General features: G+C 34.0%; 6 protein-coding genes across 7 annotated transcripts; 4 read left to right on the forward strand and 2 right to left on the reverse strand.

Moving 5' to 3' along the window:
- Positions 1-539: 539 nt before the first annotated feature.
- LOC104823734 (serine/threonine-protein kinase CDL1) lies at positions 540-4,533 on the forward strand. The gene is made up of 6 exons (XM_010555436.1): positions 540-937; positions 1,286-1,587; positions 2,953-3,356; positions 3,708-3,840; positions 4,027-4,116; positions 4,289-4,533. The coding sequence occupies exons 1-6, from the start codon at positions 592-594 to the stop codon at positions 4,439-4,441; spliced, it is 1,428 nt and encodes a 475-aa protein (XP_010553738.1). The 5' UTR covers positions 540-591; the 3' UTR covers positions 4,442-4,533.
- A 1,433-nt stretch (positions 4,534-5,966) lies between these two features.
- Positions 5,967-9,136, forward strand: LOC104823735 (GDSL esterase/lipase At1g54790). 2 transcript variants are annotated; one of them, XM_010555439.2, is made up of 5 exons: positions 5,967-6,266; positions 7,219-7,422; positions 7,880-8,046; positions 8,352-8,622; positions 8,801-9,136. In XM_010555439.2, the coding sequence occupies exons 1-5, from the start codon at positions 6,029-6,031 to the stop codon at positions 9,067-9,069; spliced, it is 1,149 nt and encodes a 382-aa protein (XP_010553741.1). In that variant the 5' UTR covers positions 5,967-6,028; the 3' UTR covers positions 9,070-9,136. The 2 variants fall into 2 exon arrangements, with proteins under 2 accessions (XP_010553741.1, XP_010553740.1); XM_010555438.2 differs by lacking the exon at positions 5,967-6,266 and adding an exon at positions 6,617-6,883.
- A 44-nt stretch (positions 9,137-9,180) lies between these two features.
- Positions 9,181-11,297, reverse strand: LOC104823736 (UPF0603 protein At1g54780, chloroplastic). Its single transcript, XM_010555440.1, has 3 exons — positions 10,647-11,297; positions 10,270-10,462; positions 9,181-9,537 (listed from the first exon to the last, which is right to left on the reverse strand). Exons 1-3 carry the CDS (start codon positions 11,094-11,096, stop codon positions 9,290-9,292), a joined length of 891 nt encoding a protein of 296 aa, XP_010553742.1. The 5' UTR covers positions 11,097-11,297; the 3' UTR covers positions 9,181-9,289.
- Positions 11,298-12,259: 962 nt separating this feature from the next.
- On the forward strand, positions 12,260-13,090 carry LOC104823737. The gene has a single exon (XM_010555441.2). It carries the CDS (start codon positions 12,513-12,515, stop codon positions 12,936-12,938), a length of 426 nt encoding a protein of 141 aa, XP_010553743.1. The 5' UTR covers positions 12,260-12,512; the 3' UTR covers positions 12,939-13,090.
- Positions 13,091-13,262: 172 nt separating this feature from the next.
- Positions 13,263-14,731, reverse strand: LOC104823738 (sarcoplasmic reticulum histidine-rich calcium-binding protein). Its single transcript, XM_010555442.2, has one exon. The coding sequence runs from the start codon at positions 14,421-14,423 to the stop codon at positions 13,512-13,514; it is 912 nt and encodes a 303-aa protein (XP_010553744.1). The 5' UTR covers positions 14,424-14,731; the 3' UTR covers positions 13,263-13,511.
- Positions 14,732-17,369: 2,638 nt separating this feature from the next.
- On the forward strand, positions 17,370-22,712 carry LOC104823739 (sugar transporter ERD6-like 17). The gene is made up of 16 exons (XM_010555443.1): positions 17,370-17,649; positions 17,913-17,975; positions 18,244-18,333; positions 18,434-18,493; positions 18,654-18,719; positions 18,913-18,978; positions 19,070-19,145; positions 19,252-19,316; positions 20,643-20,727; positions 20,820-20,863; positions 20,962-21,024; positions 21,700-21,759; positions 21,867-21,920; positions 22,063-22,122; positions 22,263-22,377; positions 22,485-22,712. The coding sequence occupies exons 1-16, from the start codon at positions 17,512-17,514 to the stop codon at positions 22,631-22,633; spliced, it is 1,254 nt and encodes a 417-aa protein (XP_010553745.1). The 5' UTR covers positions 17,370-17,511; the 3' UTR covers positions 22,634-22,712.
- The last annotated feature ends 422 nt before the right edge of the window (positions 22,713-23,134 follow it).

A 23,134-nucleotide genomic window follows, 5' to 3' on the forward strand; every position in this document is an offset into this window, starting at 1 on the left:
CATAAATCACCTTCGAAATTAGGTTGAGATACATTTAATGATGCCCCAAATTGCAAGTAGCTAGGCTTAAATAAGAACGAAGAAACAAATATAGGATTAATAAAATTATTGATTAAATAAATATGCTATTGTATAGGTCTTTTAAACAATTTTCGTGTAATATATCTAAATAGATTATTTTCTATATTTGATATCTGAATTAGGTTTTGAATATGACCATCTTGTTAGGAATATTTTAGATTGGAATTTTCCTGAATATTACTCAAAGTCTAAACGTGTTTAGATGTTTAGTATAATCTCGTTGTTGTTATTCAATCGAATCATTTGGAAGTGAGTCCATACAAAAAGAGTAGTACACGAATATGTTTTATTATTTAATTTCCAAAGCGAGTGTATAAAATAAAGTTATAAATGCTCTCTATTTGATATTTCCCCTCTAATCAATTAATAATATGTTTATATCCTGCTCTATTTAAAAATATAAAATATATGTATGTGTGTGTATAAATGTTCTTTACTCTTCCTCCCAATTCTCATTCTTGAAGAACTCTCTCTCTCTCTCTCTCTCTCTCTCTCTCTCTCTCTCTCTAAATGGAAACCAGTCCTAAAGCATCCAAGAATCAAACCCATAGCAACCACCATCATCATAATCCCTCATCATCATCGCCGTCGTCATCATCATCATCATCCAGATATGAAAGCCAGAGCAATCTCCATAACCAGAACGGCATTATGTCCATCAACTCCATCATAATCATCATCATCTCCATAATCTCCATCTCCATCCTCTTCGCCATTCTTCTTATAATTCTTCTTCTTCACCGGCTTAAATCCACAAGAGATAAATCAAAGAACTTAGATTGCAAAGAAAACTGCAACAATGGTGGAACCTTCATTCCCACCAATTCCGCCAACAATAGCTATGCTTCTAGCCCAGGTAAATATCTCAAACACACACACACACGCATATACACGCATACATACGCACATATATATGGACATGTACACACACATACATATGTACAAAGGTCTGAAGAAAGAAAATTATCATTTTTATCGATTTAAGCAAATCCGTCTTCTGACACGTTATATATATATATATATGTATATATACGTTCATAGATCTCTCTCCTCAATAGATCACCATCCTCTGCAATAATCAACATGATCATCACAATATCCCCTTCAAAACCGCTAAAAGACCCTCGAAAGCCTTCCATGAATGTCTCATTCCATCATTCAAATTCAGAACTATATATATATACAAAAAATGGATTTCTGACAGATATCAAGACGGATTGCCTATATCCAAGAAACGCGTCATCATTCAGACAGCTTCAACAGCAACAACAGCAACGGGGACGGAGGAAAAGCCGTGCCGAAGGAGTACAAGTGTTCACATACCGAGAGCTAGAGATCGCGACCAACAATTTCAGCGAAGAAAACGTGATCGGAAGCGGAGGATATGGAGTCGTATACAGAGGAATACTGAGTGATGGAACTGTTGCAGCCATTAAGAGGCTCCACATGCATAACAATAATGATACTGGCAATGGAAAGCATGAGGAGCGCTCCTTCAGGCTTGAGGTTAGTTCCCACTTCTTTTCTTCCCTTATCTTTTTATTAACCTTTTTTCTTTTTTTGAATCTCCATATTGTCCTATAAGAGATACAAGAGAATATATACATACATATATGCATGCATATATATATATATACACACACACACACGTGTGAGTGTTTTTATATAGTATATGATACATATATACATGCATATAGTTTGATGGTGTAAATTTTTTGGGTCCAATCACTTTTCAGAATTCCTTGAGTTAAAACATTTGCATTTTCGATTACATGTGAATATCTGGTATCATATAGTTGGTCCCGAAGTTGAATTTTATGGAAGACGTCAAAATAACGTTATTAAAGAAAACTTTCATTAATTTAAATATCGGTCGCTTGGACTGTAAGTAGTCAGATACTTTGGCATTTAGTATGCATTAATACATGAATCATTGGTATTGGTTTCATAAAATTAATGACAATACCAAACTTGTATCCTCCCAGTTTGATTCATCTGTCTGAAAACCCTAATTTCTTTCCCATACATCTCCAAATTATCTTGAGAAAAGATAAGTATAGGTAATTGGATGAATTTATATGAAAATCATAGGATTGCATTGAAAAAACAGGAAATATACCATTCTATTCTTTTTTAAATAATTATTCTAAGAATATAAAGTTAGGGCACATTTCGGTTCAGTTATATAAAAACTGAAGCAATACAAACCCAAAAATAGATAATTATGTTCAAAGCAAAAATCGATACCAAAATTAAATAAGCATATTTTTTTATACAATTAAATTAACCAAAATAATCAAATATAAATTATTTTTTTTGAAAGAAACTACAAAATTTATTACAAAATAAAAAAATTTACATAAAAATTGAACATGAAGCAGAGTGAAATAGAATCCAAATCAATCTCAAATACATCATAAAAAATAATACATATTTTTATTAAATCGAAAACAAATTAAACATTTAAATAAACCAACAAGAAAACTAGTGTGTATGCATTTATATAACTACAAGTCAACCAAGTTATTTGCTCTTTTTTTTTTTATATATATACGAATGATGTATTTAGTTGTAGTGAAGTAAGCTTTGTTTCATTTCTAAAAAGACTTGTGTATGTCCATAACTTGCATTTGTCTTATTCACACTAAAATACAATACTTTTGCACATGGAGATGAAGGAAAAAGAGATAAGGCTCTTTATTACATATATAGGTTCTACCACACTTGTGTGGTCAATCTCTACAAAAATATAAACAGGTTGACTATAAATTATAATCAAAATGCCATCTTCTTCATAATCATAAACCAGTGAGATATATATATATACATATATATATATCATTCTTATGTTATTACTATATATGCATGCAGGTGGATCTAATGAGCCGGTTACAATGTCCATATTTGGTGGAATTATTTGGTTATTGCGCCGATCAAAACCACAGGATTCTGATATTCGAGTACATGCCTAATGGTGCTCTTGAACATCATCTCCACGGTCATGACCTTGTTAAAAAACCCGATAATCAATCTCAACCGTTGGATTGGGGAACCCGGCTAAGGATCGCCCTTGATTGTGCCCGTGCCCTCGAATTCCTGCACGAATTCGCCTTCCCGGCCGTGATTCACCGTGACTTCAAGTGCACCAATGTCTTGTTAGATCAGAATTTCCGAGCCAGGGTTTCGGATTTCGGATTGGCCAAGATGGGTTCGGATAAAATCAACGGTCAGATTTCAACTAGGGTTCTTGGGACCACAGGGTATCTAGCTCCGGAGTAAGTAATGTTTTCATTTTGTTGTCGTCATATTATTGCTTTCTATAAATATATATTTATATACATATACATATTTTTTATAATATGATGAACATTTCATGAAATGGGCATATCAATACCGTCTCTGGTCACAGTGTAAGCTATCGTTTTCATGGCTAATAAACACCATACCAAGTCACCTGCAAACTTGGACCTTGGTTGTTATGCCACATTAAATATCCATCCGTGAAAAGGGAGTACAAATGTAAAAATATATGCCAATTCACTTCCCCTCCGAGAATTTTTTTTTTAAAAAAATAATAATAATTTCATTTTCATTACAAATATAACTATATTAATTTTTTTTTCCAGATATGCTTCAACAGGAAAAGTTACAACCAAATCAGATGTTTATAGTTATGGAGTTGTGTTGTTACAACTTCTAACCGGTCGTCCTCCTATAGATTCCAGACGACCTCCCGGGGAAGATATTCTCGTGTCTTGGGTAAGCATATATACTCACCTTTTATCTTATTTAAAAAAATATAAATTTTGTATATTATATATATATATATATATATATATGAAATCAATTCCATTCAGTTTTGTATAAAATATATATTTTGAAATATCGGGGGTATTTGTATAAAAAATTTTAGATTCTCATCATAGAGAGTGTGTATAAGTTCAGGCTCTTCCAAGACTAACCAACAGAGAAAAAGTGAGTGAGATGGTGGATCCAACCCTAGAGGGACAATACTCGAAGAAAGACCTTATTCAGGTAAAAATTTCTTGTTTTGATGTGGCTCATATATAGATGATCAATAAACTATTATGAAATAAAGAACTATAGTATTATTTGAAACCTGATACACGTGGATATACACATATAATTAATTAGATTTTAATATGATAATAACGTATGGTACATGTGTGTAATAAAATGAAAACAGGTTGCGGCAATAGCAGCAGTGTGTGTGCAAGGAGAAGCGGAGTACAGACCATTGATGACAGATGTCGTCCAGTCACTCATTCCTCTTGTCAAAACCTTCAACCAAAACTCTGGTTCTTGTAGGTTTCATTCTCCTACTTCCACCTTGTCCTAATCTCTCTCTCTCTATACATATATATATATATATATGAAATCCTTGTTTTCTGTTTTTTTTTTGTTTTAATTTATGTTTCGGTGGTTTCGCTATGTTAATCTGCAATATATATATATATATATATAATATAATATAATGGATCATCATTTTACGAAAACTTTCCATCTTAGTAATTGAAACCTCGGAGAATGATTGTGTTAAGGAACGGATAATTACAAGATAGAGAGAATCTTTTAAAATAAACAGTTATATGTTTGTTACATCTAATTTAAAATAATTTTGGGGTCTAAGAGATTTGATTTTATGAAAAAATCAACTAATAAATAGGATGTGGTTTTGCATGGGTTTGTATAATAACATTTTTAGCGCTATTAAAATTGCACAAATATATATAATTTTAATAATATCCCTAACGATAGTTATCTACGCCGCTCGATTGTGATGATGGCGTGATTCATAAATTACAATGGTAAGGGCTTATGGGCCCAACAGTAACATGGCTAAGGCCCATTAAAGCCCATCAATCTTGCACCTAGTTCGTCTATTACAGTTTTATTTTGCTTTTTTATTCTCGTCTTCTACATTTATTTTTATTACTTTTATGGATATAGAAATAAAGGTTATAAGTATTTTTAATTAAAATATAAATTTTAAGTGCATATATTCTTTTCATTTACGGATATCTTCACCTAGGCCGCAGGAGCACATATTTTCTATTACTTTCTCGATAAATGGACAGGCGCCAATTTCGCGGGATATTACACGGTGAATACCAGTTATTTCGAGTCAAATACGACTTTCATTTTGTAAAATTTATGACTGTAAAGAATGCTTAAGAATTAATTAAAAGGTTGTCGATTCGTTTCTGGGCTTATATTTTTTTGTATTATCGTTGTTGCATTTATTTTTTATTATTAATAATTCATTAATATTCGATATAAATTTCATGGTGAAAGGTTTGAAATTAGAATTAGGGTTGTACGTTTCGGAATTCGGTCCGAAATTTTACCAATTCGGTTCGGTAATGATTTATTCAGTAATTTAAAATTTGTATCAAATTAATACCATATATTATTCGGTTAGATTCGGTTCTGGTTTTAGTACATTTCGATTTTTATTAAAAAATTAAGATTTTTTTAAGAAAATTTTGGTTTTTCAATAATTTTATAAAGTTCGGTTCGGTTCTAGAAAATTCGATTTTATAAATAAAAAAAATATACCGTTCAAAAATTTTGAATGGTATGATTCGAGAAAAATATGGAGATTTTCTATTCGATACGATTTCTGAGAACCGAATGTCTACCCTACTTAATTAGAACTCGTTGGCTACTTTAAAACTTTGAAGCAACAATGTTAGAACCCAAACAGCACAAATCTCATATCATAATAAGAAGGAAAGGGAAGACAAGGCTTTTAAGTAAAATAAAACACCAATCTTGCTTGTATTGTCTTTTCCTATTTCCACAATCCAAAAGCAAAGAAAATCTCTATAAGATTTTCCAATAAATCAAAACCCTAATTTAAACCCATCTCTCATCATCTCTTCCTATACAAAACCCTAAAACAAAGAAGAAGAAGAATTAGCTAATGGGCGTCACCATGTTACAAATCTTCTATGTTTCCGTACTCGTTTCCGTATTTTTACCGTATGCAGATTCAGTAAACTTCAATTACCCAACGGTCTTCAATTTCGGAGATTCGAATTCCGATACGAGCAATCTCGTTGCCGGCCTCGGCGTCCGGCTCGATCCTCCTAATGGCCAAAATTACTTCAAAACTCCTTCGGGAAGATTTTCCGACGGTCGTCTTCTCATAGATTTCCTAAGTAAGATGTTTTGTCATTTAAGACATATTTCACGATATTATTCTTACTGTTTCGGATTTTACGTGTCCTAAACATCGTTAAAATATCGTAATCAAATGAAATGCTATAACCTAGCTTACCTAACGAAACTTTGTTTGGTGCCAAATCATTCATATTTATAAATTCGTTAAGCTTATACATTTCCTTGAGAAGGAAGCAAGTATCCAACAAACATACCAACCAAAATCATATCATACGTTTCATGATTTATTTCATTTTTTTGTAACGGAAACGATTTTTCAATTTATACATTTTTGCATCATCATATCATATATAATACATACATGTATATATGTATATAAGTAGCTATGAACTCTTATTCTTGTTTGTTACCTACCTTATGGCTCCAATTTCAAACAATCTCTTTGGTCTCTTCGTCCTCCTCTCTTTCTTCTCGCATCCGGTTCTCTCTATATCTCTAAAATTTCCGGCGATTTTCAACTTTGGGGACTCGAATTCCGACACGGGAAATCTCATATCGGCCGGGATCGAGAGTCTAAATCCTCCCCACGGCCAGTCCTATTTCAAGATTCCGTCAGGGAGATACTCTGATGGCCGTCTTATTGTTGATTTTCTAAGTAACGTTTCTCTAACATCTTTTTACGACAGTCATGTTTGGTTGAATTTCGATTCCATGTTTTCGAGTTTTCTTTGAACGATATATGTCTAAACTGGAATTCGTCGGTTTGGCTATCGGTTTTTCCCAATCGATTTCTAAATTCAATATTTATTTAAATCATCTTAGGAGCGAAACAAATCCGAGTTTTACGAGTTTGTAACCGGTGGTGTGTATATATATATATAACGTGATAGATATCGTACATACCATATATATTATGTACCATTGCTTTGAGTAATTCATAATGTTTTATCTTAAGGTAATGTATTGTCATGTGTATGTTTTGGTATGCAGTGGACGCAATGGACATGCCGTTTCTGAATGCGTATCTGGAATCGTTAGGGTTACCAAATTTCAGAAAAGGTTGCAACTTTGCAGCAGCAGGATCCACCATTCTCCCTGCAAACCCTACCTCTGTCTCTCCCTTCTCTTTCGGCGTCCAAATCTCTCAATTCCTCCGGTTCAAGTCAAGATCTCTTGAATTGATTGCAAAACCAGGTTTGCAGCTTAACTAAACCGATCAATTTCTCCGGTTCGCGTATGTTTCTTTCACGAAGATCGCTAGAAGGGATCTTCTGTTACCAAGCAAAAGTACTATATATATCGCCCGGTGTCATGTAGCTTAATTAAAATGATTAAATCTCTTAAAAAACGCTCTATTATGTGCTTAACTTATATTTTCATTGTTAGAGAAATGTTGGACCCCGGCCCTAATAGAACAAGAGAAACTGGAATAGTAAACACAGATGATAACATATATACCCACAACATACATGTATCATGTATGTATACACATGTGTTTATATGAGCGAGCATATACATGCATATATATATGTGGGAGATTCGAAATGTGTCAAACTATTTGGTGAGACGTTGGTGTATGTATAAGATATGATGTGGATATATAAATATACATATTATAAAGCTGGGGATTGTGTGATGATTGAAATTGAAGGAAGGAAGTATGAGAAGTACGTGCCAGCAGAAGATTACTTTGGAAAGGGGCTATACATGATCGACATTGGCCAAAACGACATCGCTGGTGCCTTCTACTCCAAGACTCTCGACCAACTCATCGCTTCTTTTCCCTCCATTCTTGAAGAGTTTGAATCTGGACTCAAGGTATACGTCTAGGGTTTTCCCTTATATAACATACGTACAGATCTCGTTAGATTATTGTATATACAGTTCTTTCATTTCTCTTTCCTATTACTCTAGAAGATATAATTGTAGTAAGGTTCGGTTAACTTTCGAATTATAAAAAAGAAAATCTCTTTAACCTCGTCTATCGTCTACACGGTTATAATAGTTCTCGTTAAGTTATTATTTGGTCCTTTCACATTTTTTTTCCGTATTATTTGATTTTTATTTCATTATCGGGACGAATATTTGGTTTCAAAAGATCTAAACTCATGTTTGATTTGCAGAGGTTGTACGAACAAGGAGCTAGAAACTTCTGGATACACAACACAGGTCCACTAGGGTGTTTGGCGCAAAACGTTGCAAAGTTCGGAACAGATCCATCGAAGCTTGATGAGTTCGGTTGCGTCAGTGGCCACAACCAGGCAGCCAAACTCTTCAATCTCCAACTCCACGCCCTCTCCGCCAAGTTTCGAGGCCAATTCCCCGACTCCAACGTCACTTACATCGATATTTTCTCGATCAAATCCAATCTCGTCGCCAATTATTCCCGCTTCGGTACGTATATATATCTCAAATACTCCACCCTTTCTACCAATTTTCTCATACTATCTTATGATCTATATTTTGTAGTTATTGACCACTCTTTGTTATATCAAGCTAAATCGGACCGAACCAATCCTCTGACAGACCGACCCATCATAGTATATATGATCGGCATTTGTCGTATTTGCAGGTTTTGAGCAGTCGATAATGGCGTGTTGTGGAATCGGAGGACCGCCATTGAACTATGACAGCCGTATCTCTTGTGGCCAAACCAAGATCTTGGATGGAAACCCGATTACGGCCACAGCTTGCAACGATAGTTCCGAGTACATAAATTGGGACGGAATTCATTACACCGAAGCCGCTAACCAATTCGTTTCATCTCAAATCCTAACCGGAAAATATTCCGATCCCCCATTTTCTGATCAGATGCCATTTCTTCTAACTTTGAAATTCTAATCATTGTTTATTTTTTTCATGTTATTGGCTTTTGACATTGAATAAATTAACCCGCATTATTTGGAGACTTGAACCGAATACCGATTCGATCTTAAATCTCGGTAGCAGTAGTTAGGGTGCATAACCGAATTAGGTAACTTATTGTAACATATACAATTCAAAACCGGCTCAGTTATATAGTTACCAAACCGGTTTGGTAATGTAAAACGAAATTGGTTTTCTACTTTTTAGAGACATAAGCATAGTATTGAGCCATGGGGACAACGAAGGCAATGACAAGCAACCCTCCGACAACAAGACTGAACTGTCCTCTCTTCTCATCTGTTTCTTCTCTTGTTTTGAAGTTAGACTCTCTCTTGTTGTCCTTTAATGTCGGCCCCCCAGGGTCCGGGAGGCCATCGATGGCTGCCACCAGCCGCTTTGCGCTGCTATAGACCGCCTCGTTATATTTCTCTTCCGTTGCCAATACTGAAACCTCACAAATTTTCAAACGCTAATCAATCGTATCGCAATTCAATAACCGTGACTAAGGAAAACTTATTAACCTCTCATTTCTTATTTTCAAATAGAAAACACTTTATTCTCACAATTTATTTACAATGTTATTATTAACCACTTGAAACGTTATTACTCTCTTTTTTAGGTTTTGATTCCGGAATCGGTTAATATTACCGTTCTAAAATCTTTTCGGAGTTGAAAACTGAGCTGATAGATATTTGCCTGTAGAAAACCAACAGAGTGGCCGCACGTAAGACCGGAAAACAGTTCAGTCTTGGTTGCAGAAATGGATGGCGTTGATCATTTATCTTTCGATTATTTATAAGATTAAGATTGAGATTATTCACAGGATTAAGATTGAAGTAAGCTAACCAGAACGGAACCAAAACAATCTCGAATCACTGGGTTCGAGTTTCAGTTTCGATTCCAGTAATGGTTTTCAGAGTTAACCCCCATTAACTAATTACCAGACCGTGGCAATATGGTTCAGTCTTAGTTTCTAAACGTTGAAAAGTTAACTGATTCCGGTTTCAGTTTAAGTTACAGTTTTCACAATCGAACCAAACCATAACTAGTTAACCGAGAATCTTCCCGGTTAAAGTTTCACCCTGTAATATATACGCTTTCCCCGTTGATCCAGCAAGAATTTGGAACCGGTATTCCTACCGAATAGCTTGTATACGGGAAAAAGAAACTACTTACCGGGAAGATTATCTGAGACAGTTGAATCAAGAATGTTTTCGCCGATGGCTTGGATAAAGGCAGGACCGCCGGTTATCGCTCCCTCCTTCTGGCTCGTGATCAATACCACAATGCCTTTGTTGTTGCCTTCTTCAACCGTCGGGTACCAACGTTCCAACACTTGGTCGGCGTACTCAAACGCATCTGCTTTGCTCTACAAAAGCGGAAAACCGAAATACCAAACGATTCAACATTGGTATAACAGATCAAAAGCATTTAACCTGACCAATATTTGTGAAACGTTTCTAAACCAATGTACCGAAACCATAACTCGACAATCACTCGGTTTCCAGTTCCACAGAGTTCGTTTATAAATAAGGATGTTAATCGGGACTCACGGTTAGCTTCCGAACAGTGATGAAATTGATCCTCAAGTTCTTCCTCGATTCAAGATCAGACAAAAGCCGTTTGAGATCTGATTTCGTGACCCGACTTAGAACACCAGCATCATCGACGACATAAGATTCCTTCGGCGGGCCTTCGTTGAGGACATCGAACTCCGAGGCCATGGCAATGTCGCCGCCATTGATGTGAAGAGCAGGGGAAAAGCTCAGAGCCAGAGAGAGAGCAAGAGCGGCGAGGCCTTGCTTCGCATCGGTTAACCAATTTCTCGGTAGGGAAGATTCTGATTCCGGTTTAGCGAACCGGGCGGATATGGATTTCTGACCGGACGAGATGGGCTTGCAGAAAGAGAAGGAATTTGAGGTGGGTTTGGTCTGCTGAGGAGAGTGGAGTTTTGGGTTGAGTAGTGGAGGAGAGAGGGAGTGAGGAGAGAAAAGAGTTTCCATTTGGGGGGAGAGAGAGAGAGAGAGAGAGATTTTCAGAGGAAGAAGATGAAGAGGGGGAGATTTTCATGCGTTTTCTCTCTCATTTTCTGGCTTCTGCTTGGATGGATATGAGTGGGGAATGAGTGTGTGGATAACGTTTTCCCAGGGCCATGCAAATGGTTCGAGGGTGTTTTCGTCAATTACGTGTCCTCAAGTTCCAGTTGGGCCGTGTGGTTCCTTCGGCCATGGACCCTAATGGTTTGCAATTTATTTATAAAAAAAAAAAAAAAAAAAAAAAAATGTGTGAAAATATAACAACTTCGAATTTTTTTTTTTTAGAATATATACACACTCTGAATTTGTGTCGAATACTCACGTAACCGGCGTTAGATAATTAACAGAATTTGGTGACGGTGTCTGAAGCGATTCTTCGTTTCTCCGATCATCCGCCCTAATTCACACTACTGGCAATTGAAAAACCCTAATTCACTGGTGAGGAAACGACTCCCTTAAATTGAAATTTTCCTTGTTCAATTCGAAACCCTAGCACGTAAATTAACCGCAAAATTAACTGCAGGAAATACCGTGGCTTTGTTGACGAGGAATACAGCTTCCTGCTTGATCTGAGAATCAGCATCCTCGCTCTTCGCGATCCGCCGAATCCGATTCATAGGAAACCTAAACATCTTCGCATTCTTCGCGCCTCCGCCGCCGGCATCGTCCCGCCACTCTTCCCGTTACGATCACTTCTTCCGTTGCTCCTATGAATATTCTCTCTCCCCCCTCGACGTACGGCGCCGCCGTTCACCTTATTCTGCCTCTGTCTCTTTTTCGTCTTTCCGTTGGCGGAGGCGTTACTCTCGTCGCGAGCATTCCTTGGCCCCTCTCTCTCGTTCCCCGTCTTCTTCCTCCTTTAGAAGACGGACGCCATTATCTGTTCGTTCTCACCCGATGCAAAATGGATGCCTTCAATTTGGGCTTTTATTTTGGGCCGATGGGCTAAGTAATTGGAATTTTGGGTCCATCGAAAAACAATTGCCAAGATCAATAATTTTCATTTGGTAAATCATATATATTCATGACATTATATTATATTAATATATTGGGTTCGCGAAGTCATGAAGGATCCACAGTGGTTACCCGTTTAATTTCTTCCGTATCTTTATTTATCTACTTTCCTATTTCGTGTTAAATAACAGTGGCTTTTAAGGGAGAAGAAATAATATAATACAATATCTTATGTTAAGAGTATTCTAATGCCTTAACGTAAAAGGCAGGCATCAGATGCCCCAAGAATTATCCCAAACTTGCTTCTTCCCCTTTCTTACAAACCATCTTTTTCTTCATCAATAGATCAACGGGTTCTGTTCTTCATCATTTGCCAAACGCATAAGCCATTAAAAAAAAAAAAAAGGCGAGATTTTTTTCCGGTAAGAGATGGCGAGGAAAGATCGTAGATTGTTTCGAACCCTCGACATTTGCAGACAGCTATACGATTTCTTGGTGAAACTTATAGCAAAACAAGCCCTGAAAACGGTGTCGCTGGGCCATCAAGTGCCACGTGGAGAGGTCGGACTAGCCATTGGTCCTAAAGGTGGACCGTCTCGTGATGATCTAAGCTCTGATACCAAATGTAACGAATCACAAATAATAGAAAATGGAAGAAAATTAGGGTCGGGCGGGTTGGAAGGAAAAGATCTAAGGAAGAACGTGAGCATAAAGGACGAAGTCGAGAACATACCGATAAGTAAGAGGAGAATCAAGAGGAAGAACTCGACCGAGAGGTTCAGCTCGTTTGAGCACGAGGATATGTCTCCGAAGCCTTTGAGACCAATTCTGAAGCAGGATTCCGATCTTAAGTAAGATTGTATGTGCGTCAATATGATCGAACTAATTTTATATGCAATTAAGAAAAACGTTACGTACACATCATGTTTTCGAATTGATTGGAAGTTAATCGATTGAATATTTCTTTTTATAAGAAATCGGTTGAATATTGTATACAATTGGTTGATTGTTGGTATGCATCATATTGAATATGTTTATGTGAAACCCTCATCCGGTCGTAGAAATTCGTTATATAGTGTAACGATATATTTAAAATTTAAATTCGAAGTAAACAATAGACAGAACAGTAGACGTCTAAAACCGGCTCCCATATTATGCAAAGACTAAATAGAAACAATAAATTGCTAAAATTTATATATTTCAAAAATTTTACATCACCAAAATAAACGCATATTTCATTTAATTACTAGTGAGTTATAAATATTGACGCATTTCCAATGGATAGAATGCGTAGAAATAAATAAGAAAAAGGTTTTTTTTTAAAGTTTGCATTATTCCGTAAACACCATTTTTGAAATATTTTTCTTCACCCTTTTATTTTTTAGTTTTGTCTTCATTTTGGCGACAGCCACGTACATGTCGAAACCCTCATCTGGTCGTCACGTATCTTTGCCTCCATAACTGCATACTGTGATTATGATGGTATGGTGGATGGCATGGATGATGATGATGATCATGGTCATGATGATGATCACTGCTCATCACAACCTCATGATATGTCTTGTACCTCCATTCTTCATCGACTCCATCATCATCATCATCATCATCAGTATTATTTTCGTGTTCTAGTCTATCCTCATCAACGTTTCCATTACCGCATAGATCCACGATGTGATCAGATTTTCCATGTGATGAATCTCCATCTTCATCGATCTCTTTTTGATGTGTAGGAGATTGGTATATATCATCATCATCATCACCATCACCATCACCATCATCATCATCATCATCATTAAGATGTTCCGAAATTGATGTATCCACATCGTTGTTGAATTCTTGATCGTCACATTCATCTTGAGAATCTCTAAGATCTTGGAAGTTATAATCATAAGCACTTGCAGGGTTATCAGCAGCCTCCACAAGATCCAATCTCAGCCGTCCATTTTCACGTGAAGTACGGAGAATCTCTGGCCGTTGGATCGAAACCTGACTGATCTCCAATCTCCCATCTCTCCTCACCTGCCGGAGATTAAACCACCGCCTCCCTCCTCCGTCGGCTAACGAAGTCAGCAGCGGAGGAAATGTCTTTTTCTTCTCCCTCTCCGCCGTATTCTCCTCCCTTCTCCTCTTCCCGATGGCTTCCGCCTCCTCCGCCGCATGACACGCCATCATCCCACTCTCTACCGCATGACACGTCGTACCGTCGGAGACCCTCGTTTCGTCGTAGCTCTCGAACCCTAGACACTCCGTACACGACATCAGACCGTCCGGATCTATCATCTCCGGCAACATACGAGAAACTCCGGCGACGGAGAACTCAAGAACATGAGATGAACTCATCGGATTTAACAAACCGAGACCACAGTTGCACGGCGGCGAGTCACCATCCTCCGTCGAAATGGACCCGGCGGAGCTTGCGTCGGCGTTCAGGTCGAGGAATGGGTGAAAACTTCGTTGTAGAAGCTCGTCATGTTAACACACGTTATGGAGAGATGAAAGGGTCACAAAGTACTTAAACTATACATATATATATATACACACACCACATACATATGTACTGCAAACACGAAGATCGAAACAAGCGGTTCTTGCTTGGTGAGGGAAGTGCCACCGAACGAAGTGAGCTGTAGGGTTACAGCTGAAAACGGCAGAAGGGGTCCCACGCCAGATCACTCCTCGATATTTCACTTCTTTATATGTATATATATTCCTTCTCTTATCTTCTATTTTCTGAGAATCTGAATTTCAAGAACTTATAATATAAACTAATTTAGGATTTATCCTATCATTTGTCTATTTATGGCTTTGGATTTTTCATAGTGTTACCCAATATGTTAAGCTCATGTTTATCCAACCAGATGGATATTTGGATTTGGATGAAACTATTAAGCTCTTTCTATTTTCTTGTAAACATTATATGGAAAAATAGTGCCTGACTTGTAAAAAAGAGTCTAAAATAAATTCTTATTTTAGAAAATAAAAAGGAATTTAAGTATTACTCGTGTATTATTCAATTCAATCTCCAGAGATGTACTATATATAATACATTGAAATTTTATTCCTTAAATGTATATATATTCCTTCTCAACTATTTTTCAGGTATTCTATATAGAATATGATTGACATAAATGGGACGTTGTATGGGATGAATCTGAATATCAAAGGTTTAAATGATGATAGTTTTTATTTTGACTTTTTTGTTTTTGTTTTTTGCTTTTTCGATTTTTGTAATATTTGTAAATCTAAAAAAAAGGAGTTTTTAGTTGATTATTTTCACTAAAAAAATTTTTTGGATTTTAAAAAAATCAAATTTATAAAAACTTAATTATTATTATTTTTGGATTCCAAAAACTCTAAAAACCCATTATATTCATATTCTAAATGTAAATTTGGGCTTTCATTATACCCATGAATATGGCAAGCTCGCTAGTGGGAAAATATCTCGCCCATTAGTGTTAATAGATCACCAAATGGAAGCCTCTTATATATTTAACTTAATCCATGATTAATCAAACTTAACCCCACATAGAAAAAGCTTTTCATTGGTGGATCGCCCGCTAATGGAAGGTTTAACCTTTCATAACCAACCATTAACCGAAAGTGAAAACCACAGTAAGCCACATCACCTTCAAATGGCGTACGCTTCTTTCGGAAGGCCGTACGTTGACTTTTTGTAATTAAGCACGTGAATACTTTTCCTTCGACTCATGCATTTCCGTAATATGTTATTTTTCCTTTATATATAATATATATACTTTTCCTATATATATATATATATATATATATATATATACATGGACTAAGTTTCTTTATCTCACTCCCCGTCCAAAAAATCTCCGTTTTGTCAAATCCATTCCATCAAAATGTTTTTCTCTAGAATCTAATTTCATTTTGGCATAATAATTTCGAAATAATTTTATGAAATGTTAATCGGGTCGGGACGACAAATTATTCACATCTCTGGCTCGCAAAAGGAAATTATAAAATTTTATTCTCTTGAAGAAATTTGGTTTGAAAATTAAGTTTTAAATGTAGACACGCAAAGACGTGCACATATATAAGCGACGAAATTCAGGTATATGAAACGTTGTCGGCCCATATATATAGAGATTTGAGATCCCATTTCTGATATGAAAAAATACGCATACTAAAAGTCATTGCTTCATACATATCCTTGGATAATATCTCATTGGTATTATTTTACATTATAACACCCACCATGGATTACCGTATGCAAATATTTTTTTTTTAATCTCAAAACTTCTGCATTAAATTACGAGTGATAAACATTATTTTCATAATAGATCTTCGGGTTATAAAACCAAATTGATTAACAGGAATAGATATTATCACAACGTAGACGCTACTCCACAACCCGTTCTCACAACTTCATGATATGATTCATGAGTTTGATCCCTATACAATTTGCGTTACTTTAAATATCTCTCTTAATTTTTAAAATAGAGATCAATGTATTTCCGTCTTCGTTGGTTTGGTATCTTCTTTAAGATTAGGATCTTATTAAATAATCTAGTAAATCAATTTACCCCACATCTCTTGATCACTTCAATTTTTCGACCACATCTTTTACATATTTTAATTTTTTCTTTAACTAATTTTTTGTAGAAATATAAAATTGCAGAAATTAAATAAGAAACAAAGACAAATAAAAAAATAATAGAATTACTTTATTGTTCATTTCTTCTTCTTCTTGTTCCATTACAGTGAAAATAACTTATATATTTATAAAAAAAATTAACAAATAAAAAAAATATAGATATAACAGAAATAAATATGTTACAGAATATTTAACATAATATTGTATTTTTTATTATTGAAAATAATATATCAAAATCTATATTTTCCTCCAATCACATATTCATTTTCCTATTTCAACATTTTTAACCGGAAGACATCTAATCCTTCTAAAGTAGTTCACATATTTCTGTCTCTAGTCCTATAGGAATATCACTACGTGTGCTAATATTGTAAAGCAACTTTTCTACCTCTCGTGATATCTTCATATATACCTAACTAGAATATTACATTTTCTACCCTCAATATTATAATCAGTGTTTATTATCCGAAGAAAAAAGATACGTGAGCATTGCCACAAATGGCCTTTCTTGTTGACAAAGTAAATCTGTTGAATTTATTTTCAGATCCAAAAATCGTTTTTGGGTCTAATTCTTGTGGATAAGAAGGGACCACGACTCCTTCTATATATATATAATACACACACAAACGTACACACAAAGACGTGTGCATACATTTATAAATCTCTGTTTTCTCGTAGAGCAGGAGAGAAAGCAAAGTAAATCTCTTATATTCACCAGTTTCAATGATCTGCATTTTCTCGGGAAACAAACAGAGGGAGCAAGAAAACATTTAAGAAACCAAAAAAGACTCTGGCCGTCACTAGAGATCGATGGAGAACGAACTCGTCATGACGATGGCGATGAGGAAGTCTTTGCTTAGCCACAAAGACGGCAACGATGACGTCACCGCCGCCTTGTTGTTCACCACCTCTTCCGCCGTCTTCGCCTCCTTTAGCCTTGGCTGCGCCGTAAGCTGACCACTTTATATACATATATATATAGATAGATAGATATATGTATGTATGTATATGTACGTAAACATATGTATTTTTCTGTCGTGTGTAAAATACTAATGACAATAGAGCACCTTATTGATTGTTACATATATATATATATATATATATATAATATGGTTCTGTTTTTTTTTTTAAAGCATGAAAAGTTTGGAAAAAACATATTCTCTATTCTTTTTTTTTCTTAATTTAATTGATTAATTTCGTTTTATGAACAGGCGAGCTACTCATCGGCAGCAAAGGATGGGATCCACGAAGACTTGGGACTCTCTCTTGCAGAGGTAACTTACAAGATATATTAGCATATATACCCATAACGATGTGATTGAACGATGTAAATATAAATATAACCCAAGATCAGATGACTCAACTTTACGTAAGGGATGAATCAAATTCTTCCCAATCCAGATTCAAGTCTCCATTTGGGAAGAGACGTTCATATAAATTTTTCCGATCCTCTAGAAGATATAGTTGGTCGAAAACCAGGTCTTAATATATAATAATATTCATTTAACATTATACCCTAATGTTTTTTTTTCCGTTTTGAAGTATTCGGTTTTTGGTTCGCTTTTAACACTTGGAGCAACGATCGGTGCTTTATTTAGCGGAAAAGTGACAGATTTCCTCGGTCGGAAGCCGGTAAGGTCTCCTTCTTACAAAATCTTTGCTTCTTTTTAATATTTCTGTTGGTCTTATGAATTTTAAAATCTGTCTTTCTGTAAAATTTGGTTTCATGCAGACATTGTGGTTCTCCCAATTATTCTTCATCATTGGTTGGCTTGCAGTAGCATCTGCTAAGGTACCAATCTATTTTACCAAAAAAAAAAGGGCGTTTTTTTTTTGTTATTTGATTCGATTTCGTTTGGTACGTTTTCAAATTTACTCGTAAAATAAAAATATTAGATGAACATGAACCTATTTTCCATATTTTTATTTTAATTTATTTTGTTTTGATATAGGCTGTTTGGATATTGGATTTGGATAGACTCTGCTCGGGCATTGCCATTGGATTACTCAGTTTCGCGGTAAATACTAAAAAAAGTTACATTTAAAATAATTTCTAAAAACCTTTATTCTTTAAAATATTGATATCTCAAAAAGGATGCCTAATTTAACGGATTTGATTTTAAACTTTATATTCATTAGCTTTTATATCACTATTTTTTTTCTATAATTTTTGTTGGTATTTCTATTATTTGTGTTATTGTTAATTTTCAGATTCCTGTTTACGTTGCTGAAATAACACCCAAAAACATTCGAGGAGGATGTATATTCGCTAATCAGGTAATTTATTTTAGGTGTATATGGAGACAAGTCAAATTTATATATATATATATATATATATTTTAATTTCTATCCATTTTTTATTTTACAGTTATTCCAAAATTGTGGGATGGCTGTTGTATATTTAATCGGAAATTCCGTACATTGGAGAACTTTGGCATTAATAAGTAAGTAAATTTACTTTCTTCATTTTGTTATCCTAATTTTTAATATAAAAAATCAATATTTATTCTCATTATTTATCAATTTTACAAGTCTCATATTTTTTTTTAGGTGTCGTTCCTTGTTTTGTTCAAGTTTTGGCTATGTTCTTTATTCCAGAATCTCCACGATGGTTGGTAAGAATATTTGAAATCACATTAAATTCTGAGGGAAAAAAACTCAATTTAATTATTATCTAATTTCAAATTATAGTATTCTTTTCTAAATAACAATTTCTTGTATAATTCAATATTTGAAATCATCATCTTGTAAAACATTACCACATTTTCATCGTAATTATTGACGTTATTATTTTTATCTTAACAAGAGAAAATGATATTTTAATTATAATTAAAATAAAAAGTTTAAAAGTATATAATACTTTATTTCTTCAGCCAATAAAATCTGTAAAAAGTAAATATATATATTTATATATATATATAGTAGTGGATCTTTACCGATTTTCGTCATCGAATCTCACCGATCGAAATTGAAACCAAGAAACCAAACAAGACACGATGTTTAACGAGTTCGGTCACCGAGCTTAGATACGTCTCGGGGAGATGAAGGTCGGATTTATATCAGCGTAGATCGGAGAGGAAGAACCTCCGGCGAGTTTCGCCGGAAAATACAGACAACAGAGATGGAACCTCTCTCCGCCGCCAAGAGGAAAAGAAGAAGAACACGAAGGAAAGAGGAACCAAGGGGAAATTAAAACCCTAATTGCCCTCTTACTTTTGGGCTTACAAAATTACTATATTGCCATTAATGCCTAACGACACCGTTTCGTCTGTCCCTTTGGTCAATTTCGTCTTACCACATTCGCGTGGGTCCCACCATTTGCTGAACACTAATAGATAATAGATTAAAAAAACATGAACTTTAAAAAATATCATATAAATATACAAACTTATATGAAAATATATAAATTTCGTAAGTTTATTATAAATATATAAAAAATATGGTTTTATAGAAAAATTTATAAAATTTATGTGTTTTTTATAAAAAAAAATTAAAATTCGTGTATTTAAATCTAGAAAGTTCACATTTTTATGCGATTCTCTCTATATATCCTATATAACTTTGGAGCTTAATAAATAAATTTTTTTGCACGCGAAAAATGGTAGGGAAAAAGAGTTTCAAAATTCTCTGCAATTTCTGAGAGGAAAGGATGTTGATATTTCCAAAGAAGCGGAAGATATTATGGTAACTTTTTTTAATTACTAGTATTTTTTACATCTAATTAATAAATTAGTTTTTACATATAAAAGAGTTTATTTTACCATTTTTTTTCCTTTAGAATTTGACTGAGGCATTAGATAAAGTTCCGCAGTCGACGTTTTTAGATTTGTTTCAGAAGAGATACAGCCATGCACTTACGGTAAGATTTAAATTCCGAAAACTAATTTTTTTTAAGTTTAATTCCATTTATTTAATTATCTTTTAAATTTTAAATGGCACAGGTGGGAATCGGGTTAATGCTTCTTCAACAATTAAGTGGGAGTTCCGGTATTGGCTATTATGCAAGCTCCATCTTCCAAATATCTGGTAAATCAAATGAGATAATTCTACTAACTAATATATCTCAAACTATTATTATTATTATTATTATTATTATTTTGCTATTTTGTCTGAAACAGAAATTCCGGTTGGTCTCGGATCGACGGCAATTGCTATTTTGATGGTATCTTTATTATATATATATATATAAATTACCTGTGAGTATTTGAGTACCAAAAAAATTATTTTGTTGACGAAGTTAATTATTGTATTTACTTTCAGATACCAAAAGCATTTTTGGGTCTATTTCTCGTGGATTACTGGGGACGAAGGCCTCTTCTTATGGTTAGTTTTATTAGATCATGTAGAAAATCTTATAAAAATACAATTTTTTTAAAAAACAAATATATCAAGATTATATATATATATATATATTAATTTTAAAATTTTGAAACAAACACATTAATTATTAATCATTACAAATTATAAAACAAATATAAAAACTTTTAAAATATTAACAGATTCTCTCCGGGCAAATAATTTGCTTAAAAATGAAGAGATAAAATCCACGAGAGAATGTTATATGGGAGCTCGGCAAATTGACGTTAATACAATGGCGTGTACACTGTACATATATCTATATATGTGCATATGGCGCTGACATTAAATAGTACATCATAGATAATGATACCATTAGTTCTTGTATTTTTTTTATAATACAAAAATTTATCAAATTTTTTATTTTTTATTCAACTATATGTACCAAAAAATCGAAAAAATCCGGGTGAATACCCCTTCTTACGTTTAAATTTAAACTTAGGATAAAAGCATGATTTATATATTCTCCTACCATTAGACAATTCGGTAGTTATTGTCATTTTTGTTTATTTAATAAAGTAACAAACCTTAATTCAGGAATATTAATTAACCATATTGATATTATTCCAGACGTACATATCTTAATATTAATCGATGTATATCGAATAATGCAACTTTAATTTTTCTAATTATTAATTATAGGTATCCGGAATAGGATTGTTCCTGAATTGTTTGCTTCTTGCAATTTCCTTTACATTGCAGGTAATTTCATGTTCAAATAATACGATATTTATTTAATAAATCAAAATTAAATGATTGAAATAATTAATCCTCGTTTTATTTATATTTATGTTTTGGAACGAGAGAAGGCATTCCACTTATTGAAGGGAATCACTCCCATTATGGCACTCGTCGGTGTTGTGGTAATATTTTATTTTATTACACAAGTATTTACAATTACAAGTACTCTTACCAAAAATATATCAACGTTTCTAGTAAAATATATTAGCTTTAAAGTGAATTTTGAATATCTAATAACAATTAATTGCCTTAATTTGCATATAGGGATTTATTGCAACATTTGCATTGGGATTTGGAGGACTACCGTGGATCATAATGTCAGAGGTAAAATGTTATAGGTGCAATCCATACATGCATTGCATACATATATGTTTTTTCCCTTTTTTTCCATATGAATATATATAACATTACCGACCATTTTCTTATAATATATATATGTATATATATAAATCGGTGGGTTTCAGATATTTCCGATGAACATCAAAGATACAGCAGGAAGTGTTGCCACCTTTGCGAATTGGTCAACCAGTTGGGTCATCACTTACACTTTTAATTTCCTCTTAGAGTGGAGCCCTGCGGGTAACTAATTAAGATAATTCCTTTTTTAATTACGAATCATTACAACTAATCCCAAAGCTAAGTTCATATAATAATAAAACTATGTGATGGACCGTTGATATATGCAGGAACATTCTATATATTCGCGGGCATATGTGGAGCAAGCGTCTTGTTCGTATGGCATCTGGTCCCGGAAACCAAAGGGAAAACCCTAGAAGAAATACAAGCCTCTTCCATTTTCTCAACCAAATGTCGTCACAGTCTGCCACTCCTTTGACAAAATCACTCCATGTTGTTGGATTTGTTTTTTTATAAGAGTTACTGATAATGAATCCTTTTGTGATGTGTTTTATTCATCTTCTGTCAAGATTTGCAAAATAAAATATTGTTATATTATTGATAATCGAATGAGTTTAAATAGTTTCCTTTCAATAAAATTCTTAATTTATATATATATATATATATATATATATATATATCATTCTCATGCTATTCTTGGTTATTTAAGTAATTGATATCTAAAAAAATTATTATACTAATGAAAATTGAAACAAATTTATTAAAAAAATCAACATAGAAATAAATATGTAGCAATCATCCATATAACTTATAATCAATAAGATGATAACAAAGAAATTAAAAGAAGGTATTTAAACTCAATATCCAAAGACAAACCCTAAAATTGTATCCATTTAATTGAGGATATGTCAGTAAATAGACATAAAGAACAAAAGATATCCTGTATAAAGGTCAAAATGGTAAGTTAAAAAGGTTAAAA

This window comes from Tarenaya hassleriana, unplaced genomic scaffold (genome assembly GCF_000463585.1).
Source record: "Tarenaya hassleriana unplaced genomic scaffold, ASM46358v1 Cleome4, whole genome shotgun sequence".
In the NCBI taxonomy this organism is placed as follows: domain Eukaryota; kingdom Viridiplantae; phylum Streptophyta; class Magnoliopsida; order Brassicales; family Cleomaceae; genus Tarenaya; species Tarenaya hassleriana.